General features: G+C 56.1%; 1 protein-coding gene across 2 annotated transcripts in view; it reads left to right on the top strand.

Moving 5' to 3' along the window:
* Positions 1–7494: 7494 nt before the first annotated feature.
* LOC309650253 (heparan sulfate glucosamine 3-O-sulfotransferase 3B1) overlaps positions 7495–12784 on the top strand; it is a 40256-nt gene continuing 34966 nt past the window's right edge. Inside the window, exon 1 of one of the 2 annotated variants that reach the window (XM_082441425.1) lies at positions 7495–9080. In XM_082441425.1, the coding sequence (XP_082297551.1) occupies positions 8527–9080 (554 nt within the window). In that variant the 5' untranslated portion in view covers positions 7495–8526. The remainder of the gene's footprint in view (positions 9081–12784) is intronic. The other variant, XM_082441426.1, reaches the window with a different exon arrangement.

The raw sequence follows: 12784 nt of genomic DNA on the forward strand, positions 1-12784 counted from the left end.
TTAATATTAAACGTTGAAGTGACTGAAAATTCCCCATCTGTGTTGCTGCAGGTACTCTGCCATCCTATAAACAGGGCCTATAAACTACAAAAAGGTTATCCTATCAACGTGTAAAAGTACTCTAAAGCACACTAATTATTAGAGAAATGCAAATTAAAAAGATACACGGTGAACTCACCCATTAGGATGGCCGCTATCAGAAAAAATAAAATAGCAAGTGTTGGCAAGGGTGTGGAAAAAGTGGAACTCTCGTGCCCTGCTGGTAGGAATGTAAAATGGAGTAGCTGCCACGGAAAACGGTACGGCGGTTCCTCAAAAAGTGAAACAGAGAATTACCGTGGGATCCAGCAATTCCTCCTCTGGGTAGATACCCAGAACAATTGAAAGGAGGGTCCTGAAGAAATATGGGTACACCCTTGCTCGTAGCAGGATCATTCATAATAGCCCAAAGGTGGAAGCAACCCCACTGTCCATTGATGGATAAATAGGTAAACAGAATGTGGTTTCTACAATGGAATATTATCCATCCTTAAAAAGGAAAGAAATTCTGACACGTGGTACAACATGGATGACCCTTGAAGACATAATCTGAGTTAAATAAGCCAGACACAGAAGGTCAAATACTGTATGATTCTGCTTAAATAGGTACCTACAGTAGTCAAATTCATAGAAAGAGAAAGTAGAATGGTGGTTGCCAGGGGCCGGGGGGAGGGGGAAGAGGGACTTATTATTTAATGGGAGCAGAGTTTTGGTTTTGCAAGATGAAAAGATTTCAGGAGATTGGCTGCAGAGCAGTGTCAATGTAGCTAACGCTACTGAACTGTACATTAAGAAATGGTTAAGATGTAAAGCTTATGTTATGTATTTTTACCACAATTCAAAATAAAAAGAGAACAAAACAAAAAAATACCCTAAGGCAATGGTTCTCAAACTCAGGCACACCTCAGAAGCTACCCGGGGAGTCTTGTTACAACACAGACTACTGGGCCCCGCCCCCAGAGTTTCGGGTTTCTTTTCTAACAAATTCCCAGGTGATGCTTCTGCTGCTGGTCCAAGGACCACACTTTGAGAACCACTGCTCCAAGGGTTCCATAAAGTGTATCTATTTTTTCTTCCAAAAACAATGGGAATTTGCTGAAATTTTCACCAATAACACCTAGCACCTTTGTAGAAATAACCGCACTCTCAATGAGGTGGAATCTAATCATTGCTAAACTTGTACAATGTGTCAGGCACGTTATTAGACACCTTATATGCATTTTAATTCAGTCCTTACGGACTAATTCATTTATTCAACAAATACGCATTGAAAGCCTACCCAGGGCCCTATGCCAGGTGTTCAGTGATAAACAAAGCAAGTATGTTCCTAGCCAAGGGCGGTGGGGTGTACAGTGATACAGTGAATGAACAAACAAAATAACGACAACAGTTATAAATTACTGAAAGCGCTGGGAAGAAACAAAGTGGAGCTGAGCTCAAAGAAGACCTACTTTTTTTTTTTTTTTTATTTTAGAAGACCTACTTTTGATAAAATGATCAGACAAGGGCTCTGAAGGTGTGATATTTAAACTGAAAACTAAGGATTAGAAAGAGCCTGTCATGCAAAATGGAGGGAAAGAGCAATTATAAGGAGAGGAATCAGCATGTGCAAAGGGCATGTGATGGGTGTGGGAGGGGGGACTTGGGATATTTAAGAAGTTGATAAAGGCCAGTGTGGCTGGGCTGTCATGGTCATTGGAGTGTAGAACAAGATGAGCTGGGAAGGTCAGTAGAGCTGCAGCAGGCAGGGTTTGTAAGCTGGGGTAAAGGGTGAGGATTTTATATGCGTGTTGGGGAAACACTGGTGGCTCGTGAGCAGTGTCAAGGAAGACCCAATGGTCAGCTGAATCTAATGCTGCTTAGACCTCATGGAAAATTCAGACAGAAGCATGTCCACTGGATTTGACTTCCGGGGGAAGCAGGGTGTCTTCGTCAGCTCGAGGTGCTGTAACAAAATCCTATACACTGGTTGGCTTCAATGACAGACATTGTTTTCTCACCATCCTGGAACTGTGAGAGTTCTGCAACAGGCCGGGAAGTCCAAGATCAAGGTGACGGGCGATTCAGTGGCTGGTGAAGATTCTCTTCCTGCCTTGCAGACGGCCACCTGCTGCCATGTCCTCACTTGGGGGGAGTGGGGGTGGGAAGGAGGAAAGGGGGAGTGTGTGTGAGCTCTCTGGTGTCTGTTCTTCTTGACAACATGAAATATACACTAGTTAATTTTTTTTTAACTTAGAAAGGGTGAAAGCAACTATAAGTGTGTTAATTATTTCTCAAAGCAAGGAGTCAATAAACACTGTCTAGAAGTAAGATACGTAGTTTAGAAAGTTATTTTCTTTTTATTTTCTTCTTAACTTTAGCAGAATCTTTTAGGAAACCATACTCCCAAGGATAAAGAGACATTTATTACTTCAACAATTCCTTCATTTTCAAATGGAAGTTATCTATAGTTAGCATTTTTAAAAACTCACACACACACACACACACACACACACACACACACACACACACAGACATGGAATGATCACCCCATATCATGGCATTACTATTAATGCTCCCATTTGAAAAAAAAAAAAAAAAGACAGTAATGTATACTTGTTTACTTGTATTTGCATAAAATGTTTAGCAACAGTGGTTGCCTTTGGAGAGAGAAACTTGAGGATCGGGGTTAGAGAGTCATACTCTACTCTGTATTTCTTACAGATTTTTCAGTGTATGCATAAGCTGCTCATTGTTTAAAAAAAAAAAAAGATGGGACTTCCCTGGTGGTCCAGTGGGTAAGACTCCGTGCTCCCAATGCAGGGGGCCCAGGTTCCATCCCTGGTCAGGGAACTAGATCCCACATGCATGCCGCAACTAAGAGTTCACATGCTGCAACTAAGACCTGACGCAACCAAATAAATGAATAAATGAATAAATAAATATTTTTAGAAAAGAATAACTGGCATTATAAAGAGGAAATAAGAGGTGAGAAAGTAGAACCTGCACGTGTTTGGCTCTGAAAAGGAGCAAAAAACAAACAAACAAATATATATATACACTATATACATATACATAGGAGTATGTTTGGATACTGATTTGAACCATACCGTAGAGAGGGAGGGACACAGGTCAGGTCGGGTTCCTGGGCGATGCCCTTGGGACCAACACCTGTAGAAGAAGGAGGAGGGGGAAGGCTTGGGCAGGGGGCGATCCCAGCTGTGACATCGGCCCCACGTCCTCTGCCAACTGGGCAGGAAGCCCTCAGAGATGCCGGGAGCCTGCTGGGACGACCAGGCCTTTTCTCCCTGCTCCGTCATTGGATGGGGCCCTCCTGGGAAGGGGCGTGACTTCCGGCCCTCAGTCTGGAGGTGCTGACAGCCGGAGGCCATGTGCTGACAGCACGCCCGCAGCTGGGGCAACGCGTCCTTCGCTAACGGGGTCTGGCTGGCACATCCGTGTCCACACAGCAGAGACTGGTGTCAGGGACAAGGAGATGGGAGGGGAGAAGGGCTGAGGTCCAGAGCAGTACTGGGGGTCACTGTGTGTCAGGCTGGCCCGCAGCTTCTTCCACTGCAACGAGAGGGAAGAAGGAGGGGTAGGAAGGAGTTGGGTGAGTGCTAATGTGCGTGGATGTCTGGTGGTAGGAAGGTGTAGACAATCCCCATCAGCATCTACGTTCTCAAAGAGGCTTTGAGAAACGCTGGAGGGATCAAAGGTAAGAAACGCTGTCTCAGGAGCTGGGGAAGTGGGCCTCCTGGGGACATTTAGGAGAGTTGCGCCCTTATGTGCCCGTGGAAGGCTGTGGTGGGGAAGCTGAAACAGGACCAATGATCCCTAAGGCACGATCTCTTCCCGCAACTCAGCAGCTCAGGCCCAGAAGGGTGAAGGCAGGATTGGCCTTGTATTTCCACAGCCAGGAGAGCTTAAGGGAGGAAGATGGGGCTGAAGGCTTCTGTAGGAGAGGAGCTCAGGCTCAGAAGAGGTGTGGAACTTATTCAAAGTCACACAGCCGGTAACTGGTTGGGAACCAGATGAGAGAAAGTAATGCAGCCCTGGCGTACCAAAGTCAGGGTCCTGGCAGGAAAGACGTGGCACACTCCCGCTGGGTAATGTGGCAACTACTTAAAAGATGCTGGAGGGGAGAACACAGGGAGGGCACGTGCCTTGGCGCTGGAAAGGGGTGGTGTCGTCACCACCCTAGGCCCGCAGAGGCCAGGTGGACAGCCATTCCAGAACCTGGTGACAGCAAGGCTGTGTGGGAGGACTTCCCAACAGGAGCTGTGTCTTGCAGGACATGGAAGCCACCAGCCTTTGATGACCCAGCGGAGAGGGAGCCTGGGGCATAAATATCTGTTCTGCAGTCTCCCCACCACGCCCTGCCCCTTGGCCGAGGGCAAGGGAAGCTGTGGCCCAGAGCAGGGGGCCACGAGGGCCAGGGAGCCGGAATCAGCACACGACCTTGACTCCTCTGGACACCAGCCACCAAAGCAATCCGGGCACCAAACTTCTTTTATCCATAAGACAAGAGCCACCATCCCTCTTCTGTGGTGTGCCGAGGGCTCCTCTTAGACGGCCGCGCTCCTGCGACGTCGCGGGGCGATGGGTCCAACTAAGCCCGGTGGGCACACGGTCCCCGAGGTGCAGCTGGAGCGCAGCCTGGGAAAGGGTTTCCTCTCGGCGGCGCCCTCAGGCCACGCGGAGTCAGATCCCGCGTCTGCCTGGCCAGCCGCAGGCCGGCAGCTCCCTGCAAGGAGAGGGCGGGTCCGGGGCGCGCCGGGGACAGGTTCCCTCCTCTGGGTGCTGGGGCGCCGCGACCGTCTCCCCACCGCCGCAGTCGTCGGAGCGACCCCTGCGGGCGGGCATCTGGGCGCAGTGGGGCACAGGGCGGAGCGAGCCTGCAGTCGCCAACCCGGAGCCCGCCTCGCTGCGGGGTCGGGGGGGACACGGGTTTCGGTGACGGGAACCGGGCTCCGGGCCATCAGCTCAGGCAGCCCAGAAAGTGCGACCCTTGCGGCGAGAAGCTGCGGGGCCCGGCCGCCGGGGGAGCTGGAGGGTCGGTGGGCGGAGTGGCGGGGGCTCGAGCCCAGAACCAGAGAACCTTCAGGCGGAAGAGATCGCGGGCGTCTTTTGGCTCAAGTAGCCTACTCTCCAGGCGGGGAATTTTAGGGCCAGAGAGTGACCCGACGGGGGTCGTGGGCAGCAGGACCTGGGGGAGGAGGGACAGGCGGTGGCCCCTGGGGCGGCCTGTGCGTTTCTGAGGGAGAGGGGCTGCCTGCCACGCTAGCCCGACCGAGGCCCGAGGCGAGCACCCCATAGGTAAGCGCAACAAGCCAACCGAAAGAAACCGTAAACCCTACAGCTGTGCTCAAACTCAATTCGCTCCTTTGCGGGTTTCCCGAGGGCAAAACTTCTGAGTAAGTTTATCCAAGGGAACCCTTTCTCCGGGTCTGGGTGGCCGCGTTCTGCTGACGGCCAGGCTCGGGCGTGGGGCGCCCCTGACTGCTGAGCCGTGATTGCGGGCAGAGGCTCCCACTGGGTTCACGGTCAGCCTCGCCACCAGCTCCGCACAGGCTGACCTCGGGTTGCGCCTCCGCAGAACCTGCAGCGGCCCCCACGCCTGGAGATTTCGGAGCGCGTCTCTGTAGAGCGCAGCGAGCGGTCCAGCCGAGTGGGCGGAAGGGTCAGAGCGCGGGGTCACGGTGCAGGTCCGCCCCGCCCCGCCCTGCCCCACGTAACGGTCCGCCGGGCGCTGCTCAGGGCCGCATCACCGTGCGCATCAGGCCGCGGAGCCCAGCTCTGCGCGCTGCCGATTGCTCGGCGGTCGGGGCCGAACGCGCTCGGGTGGCGAAAGCGCTCGGGCGGCGACTTGGCCCGGGGGGCGCTGGGCTCCGCGGAACTCTCCGGGCAATTTCCGATGCCCATGTCTTTGCTTCCTCTCTCTCCTTCCTTTCACCCCCGGAAAAAAAAAAGTCCTAAATATAGCCGGCGGACTCGCTCACTCTTTTTTCTTTTACATTGGATTTTGCTAACCCGCAGGACAGGGACCATTTTTGTTAGGATTATCAAAAAAACAAAAAAAAATTTTTTAAACCATGGCATTCACACCCAACCAGGCCTGAAGTTAGCCATGTGGGAGCTACATTCGCCTGAACACGCACAAATCATAAACCGCTATTCCCCTCCCCCCAAACCCACAGAAGTCCACAAACTCTAAGCCGCCTTCGGATAGGAGGGACTTCATTTCCCCCCGAAATAATGTGAATTTGAAGAAACCCTTCGGAGACACTAACATTTTCCCTGTCGCTTTAAAAAGAAAAAAAAGTCGGGCTAAGCTAACGCTCAGAAATATATTCTCATGTTTTAGAAGTTTAAAATAAACTTATAATAACTTAATGTAATTAAAAAACTAAAGGTAGATAAATCACTTCCGAAGAAAGAGAGGGGAAAAGAGGACTGGAAAGAAAATTTCCCTGCGAGTATAAAAGGAGGAGGAAATCCTCTTCCTAAATTATTTTCCCCTCAGCCATTCTATAAGAAGATGTCTTGGGCTTGAGAGTTACCAGGAGGTCGCGCGGAGCACAGCTGGGCGCGGGGGCCCGGTGGGGGGCCGCAGGGTCACCCGAACCCTCCCGGGTCGCCGCCCCCTCTCTCGATCAGAGATCCTCACGGCCTACGGGCTTCCTCGGTGTGCTCCCGACGGAGGGGAACCGGGCCCGGGGCGGGACTGCGGGACTCGGGACACTACCTCGAGAGGGGACAGCGCAGCAGGGGGCCCGGGTCTTGGTGGTTCCGCCGCCCGCGCGGACCGGGAAGGTAGCGGGGGCAGCGCTCAGCCAGGTGCCGCGCGGGGGTCGGGATCGGAAGGAACGTTCTGTCCCGGAACCGCCCGGGGCCAGGCGTGGGAGGCCCGCTGGCCCCTCCGGGTCGCCGGCATCCAGAACTTCCTGAGTGCCACCGGGGTGACTGGAGCACCCGAGCTTCCAACCGGAACGCGGGGCAAGAATGCAGCAGAGCGCGGTCCCGCCCCGCCCGGGAGGGTCACTTTGCGGAGGAAAACCCGGGAGAGAGGCTTGGAGTGGACTTGAAGTGCAACTCAGGGATCGATTTGCTCCGAGTTGACGTTTGACTTAGAAAAAAACATCGGTGGTAAAAAAAACAACACCTAATAATTCGTGTAACAGGTCAGCAAACCGAACCGTCTCCTAAATGAGGGCGAATGTTGGCTTTGATATTTATTCATGGGAAGGGAGAACACTTTCTTCACCTAACGTCCTCAACAGCCTCATATCCGGACAAAACTTTCTACACGTGACTTTCACACTCACTTTTCGACCAGGAAAATTTCCCCCAGCCTTTAACTCTCTGTTAATTTCTCCCTTTTTTCTCCCGACTTTTCTTTCCTCGGCACTTTGGGAAGCGAGGGAAGAATTTTTCCTGAGGATGGTTTACACCGACCCCAGTTAACCGGCAGCTGGAGAGAGATCAACTCCTGGCAAAGAATAAGAAGCAAAGACTTAAAAAAAAAAAAAAAGTTTGACAGCGATTTCCACTTAAACTTCCTAAACCGGTGCCAGTCCCGGAAGGGTCCCCCCTCCGAATCCCGGCGTGGGGTGGGCGGGCATCTCCGGCCTGACTCTCGCTCCTCCACTCCCCTCCCTATTTCTAACACACGCACACACCACGATTCCGCCCACGAAACATCTGGATGGGGACTTGCGTCCCCGCACATGGACAACTGCAGCCAAGGCTGGCTCCTGGGGAGCAAGTGCGGAAGTGCGCGCGGAAGCCGGGGCGCAGCGCTAGGTCTCTCCAGCGTCCTTCCTTCCAGCTGCTCCTGTCACCAGCCCCTGGCTCCGCCTCTCGGAGCCCGCCTCTTGTCTCTCAGCCAATAGCAACCCCCGACTGCTCTCCACCGCCCCAAACCCTTTCCACACCCCCACGTTCCGTGAGCCGGTTGGCTGTCGAACCCTCAGCGGAGCGGCTGGATTTGCATGGTGCTCCGTGTTTCTGGTAGGTGGAGCGACCCGTCACTCCCGGTGGCCTGGCCCGCCCACTCTGCCGGGGTCCCCGGCTCTCTTCCTGCGCAGTTCTACTTTGCAGCCTCCGCGGGGAAGTGCCGGGGCTGCAGTCAAGGCTCGGTTCGCAGGACCGCGGGGAGGCAGCCCCGGCGAGCGGCCGTGCAGCGCGCACCGTTTGGAGGGGCCCGGGCGCGGGAGTGCGGCGCTCTGCTGGCCCCGAGCGCGGCGTCGCAGCCCCCGACCAGCAGTTGCCGCCACCCGACTTTCGCTCCAGTTGCGGCTCCTCCGGGCAGCATGTCAAAAGCCGCCGCCGCTACAGCTGCCGCCGCCACCTGGGGAAGAGCAGCAGCAGCAGCGGCGGCCGCGGGCGCGCGGGGGCAATAAGCCGAACCACTCGGCGTCCAGGGAACTCTCTCCGCGCTCACGGCTCCGGCGGGACCCGCGCCATGTGCTGAGCCATGCCCCTCGCCGCGCCCGCGGGCAGCGCATGGGGCAGCGCCTGAGCGGCAGCCGATCCTGCCTCGATGTCCCCGGCCGGCTTCTGCCGCAGCCGCCGCCGCCCCCGCCACCGGTGAGAAGGAAGCTCGCGCTGCTCTTCGCCATGCTCTGCATCTGGCTCTACATGTTCCTGTACTCGTGCGCCGGCTCGTGCGCCGCCGCGCCCGGGCTGCTGCTGCTGGGCTCGGGGTCCCGCGCCGCCCACGCCCCGCCGGCCCTGGCCTCAGGTCGCGACGGACCTCCCTCGAGGCTGCCGTTCCCGGCGGCGCCAGCCACCCAGTTGGCTCCTGGCGGGGAGACGGCCGAGGGCGCCACGAGCCAGGAAGAGCAGAGTCCCGAGGCGCCGGACTCCCCCAGCCCCATCTCTAGCTTCTTCAGCGGGTCCGGCAGCAAACAGCTGCCGCAGGCCATCATCATCGGCGTGAAGAAGGGCGGCACGCGGGCGCTGCTCGAGTTCCTGCGCGTGCACCCCGACGTGCGCGCCGTGGGCGCCGAGCCCCACTTCTTCGACCGCAGCTACGACAAGGGCCTCGCCTGGTACCGGTGAGTTTCCCCGGCAGGGCCAGGGCTGGGGCCTGGGGCGCCAGCCGCGATCCCGACGGGGAGAGGAGGGAGACGTGGCATGTGTTGGTGGAAGTGACAAGGGTACAGCTTCGGACCACCGGGGTCCGGGAGGGGCCGAGCAACGACCGCGCGGTGCTGGCCCGCAGCGCGGTACGTACGGGGTGCGCTGGGCTCCGCTCTCGCCACAGTCCGGAGAAACTTCTCGAGGAGCTCTGGGGGCTCAGCGGCCCACGGTGCCCTAAGATTAATCGGGCGATCTCTCCTAAAAGAAGGAGGGCAGTGACTGCGACGGTGCTCAGGGGAGCGCGCGACCCTCTAACTGTGGCCGCGGCCCAGACGAATCCAGCCAGCGTCGCTCGCATTTTATTTTTCCTCTCGGATCCGGGACGGTCTGCGCCCCGCCGGTCGCCATCTCCGCCCCAGACCAACTTCTAGAGCAGCTTCTGCTGCCCAGATGGGGATGGGGTGAGAGCAACGCCGGCCTGCCTGGGGGGGCCGCGGGGAGTCTGTTCACTTTCCGAAGGGGGTCAGACCGGCTCGCGGCCGGGCAGCCTGGGCTCCGGAGGGTGAGCCGGCGGGCGCGCGGCGCGTGGAGCGGTGCTGGTCCCTGTCGGGCAAAGGCGCGCACTGCAGCCGGCGGGAGGCGCGCGGCTTTGAAGGCTTAGCGGCGCCCGGGACTCGGCCCTCCCGTTTCCGCCTCCCGGGCCGGGGTGCTGAGAGAGCCAGGGCAGGGAGGCGTGTCTCCGCGGGCCCTTGACACTTTGGGGTGCAAAGGATATTCGGGGCCCGTTGATTGAGAAATGCGGGTTGCCCAGAGGTCGGGGCTTCTGTAAAGTCGGTTCTCCGGTTGGGTTGTGGGTTCGGTTCCAAACGGACAGGGGCCCCTCGGGGTCATAATCACGACCCCTGCTCAAGGCTTCCCGCAGTCTTTGGGGTGAGCCGTTGGGTCGCTCGAGTTTTCGGTGAGGCGCGGGTGGGCCCGCGGTCCAGACTCGGGCCTTGGGAAATCTCGTCGCCAACCAGGGGCCCGGCCACCGGTCCCCACCCCTTCTCCGCGGTCACCATCTCCGAGCCCCGCAAACATGACTTCCTCGAGCCCCCGGCACCCCTCCAGGCCCAGCTAGCCTCCAAGAGGGTGGAGACTTCGGAAAACAAAAGGGGAGAGTCGAACCAAACCCCATTCCCTGCCCGCAGCCCCTCTTCGGGGACCGGGAGAGCTTGGAGGATAAAAGGGGGCTGACCGAGCGGATTAAAACCGCTCTCTTCCCAGCCTCGCCCTCCCTCTCCCTTTTGTCCTAATGTTTTTATTATTGTCAGGAGTTGCCCAAGTCTCGAGGTTTAGCCAGCCGTGACAGTCACCCTTCCCACTGTCCCCGGGCCCTCGACACCGGTTGTTGCGAATGGGGGCTCTGGAGCCCGAGCCTGGGTCCACGTCCCGGCCCTGGCAGCTGGCTTGTCGCGCGGGCCTCACTGCTCTCACCTGTGCAATGGGCGGCCCGGTTCTCCGACGCGCGGGTCAGGTGCCTGGCTGGCAGATGGGGGCCTCTCTAATTGCCAGCTATTGTCATCGATCGTATTGTTGTCATTATTTCTGCCACCACCGCTCCTCCTCCTCGGAGGGCGATGCCGGGGGCCGGGACGTCAGGCTGTAACTAGCGCCCGTCCAGGTAGAACCCACCGGAGGCCTGAGGCAGCCGGGGATTTTCTGAGATCAGACGTAGTGGGGGCCGGGCTGGGAGGAACTGGCAGGAAAAGAACTGAATCCTTAATGTCGGGCGGTTCTAGAAGCACCTGGGTTGGGCAGTGGAAGTCACCACAGGCAGATTCGCGCAGTCTCTTAGGTGGCCGCCCTCCACCTGCCACGTTCCTTTTGATTGACTCAACAACGCAGAATAAAGAACGAAGTCGCCCTGGAAAGGCTGGCCGCGCGCCTGCAGTGGGGCGCGCAGCCCGGGAGCTTCGGGCGGGCGGGACCGGCGCCCGGGGCCGCTCGCATCGCGGCCCGCGGGGCGGCTGGGCTTGGGGGGCGCTGGGGCTTGGCCGGGCTGCGGGGAGCGGGAAGTGCATCCTCCTCCGGAGCCACCTCCCTACCCTGATGATCCGGACTGTTTGGGCCCGGAGGCCCAGGGCCCGCGGCGGTGACCCCGTGGAGCGCGCGGCTGGAGGAGCGAACTGCAAACGCAGCGGCTCGCCCCCGAAGCTGCGATCCCGGGCTGCTCCAGCCGCGCCGGGCGTGGCCGCAGGGTTAGTGGGTTTTTGTTTTTGTTTTTGTTTTTGTTTTAAAGAAAAAAGAATAAAAGAATCTTTTCAATACCATCTGCTTAATTACAACTTTTAAATTAATTTAGAATATCCTGGATGTCTGGGCAAATGTGTGGACTTAATTATTTTGAAGGCGGCCGTTTTAACTTGAAAAACAGACACACCGGAGAAGAAGCCTGACCCAGAAGGCTTTTCCTAAAATCTGGTGTCCAGGGAACACCCTTCGCCCTCCTCCCCCCTCTCCCCAGAGTTCTGTCCGCTGGGCCCAGCCCAGCTGCTCGCCAGAGGTGCACTGCTCGGCTTCATCTGTGCAATCAGGCAGCAGATTGGAGAAGAGTATAAATAGTAATTAGCCAGAGTTGCAGTTCAGAAACAAGTAGTTAAAGCAAATCCTCAAAGCTAGAAAATAGGAGACAGGAGAGACATCTTGAAGGCGTTAAACAACTTCGGGCACGGATGGTTGAATCCGAGGGTCAGCGTCGTCGTCGGTTGGAGAATGAAATCTTGCCTATGTCTGAACGAGTGGTTAGTAAGTTTCATCGACTGATACACAGCCCGGCTCCGGGCCTAACCAGTAACCCAGGGCCTGGGCGGATTTGCTTGAAGTCTCCCAAGTTGATTGTAGTTCCTTCCACGTGGCAGAACTAGACCCCATCAGCCCCAACGGGAGGGATCGCGGTGGGATGGAGCCCATCGTGGTGGCCACGCGGAGCTGACCCGCCACTGGCCAGAGGGTGGGCGGTTTGCCGCTGCCTTCCCCCGCTGCAAAAATCAGACGGTCCATCTGCCCTGGAACCCGAGTTTGTTTTAGCCTGGGATGAAAACTCTTCGGGGTTTACTTTTCCAGTTCATCACCCAGCTCACTCTTGAATCAGGCCTCCCAAACTGAGCAGGTACTTATGAGGACCCCACGGAGTGGCTTATGAGCACTTCCGTTTAAACGGGCCCTTACCTTCTGTTGCAGGGGGTGATGGTGTCTGAGAAACAGACGCCAGTGGTTCAGGAGAACCTCACACATACCAAGATGGAGAAACACCCACCCGGTACATTTAGGCTTTCAACATTGATTTAAACTCTGAATGGTCTAAAATTAAGTATATACATTCTTTAATAAGTTTCTCTTTTTGATTTGGCTTAAGTTTGGTAGATTTTCACAAATTTAATGAGCTCACTTTGAGATTTAAGTTAGCCAAATATTGTGTAATTACTATTTTTTTATATAGAAATATTCCTTAGACTTTACAGTGGCAGAAACTCCTTCCCCACCTTGACTGTCCTTTCCATTTTTGGTTGTACAAACTAAGCTGACACTTTAATGCTGTGGCCACATGAAAAAAAAAAGTGCTGTGTGTGTGTGAGTTTGGTTTAATAATCTTGGTAGCTAACACTTACTGAATGTTTTCCCTATGTGCCAGGCACTG

The sequence above is a fragment of the Balaenoptera physalus genome (genome assembly GCF_965194825.1).
Source record: "Balaenoptera physalus genome assembly, chromosome: 20".
Classification (NCBI taxonomy): domain Eukaryota; kingdom Metazoa; phylum Chordata; class Mammalia; order Artiodactyla; family Balaenopteridae; genus Balaenoptera; species Balaenoptera physalus.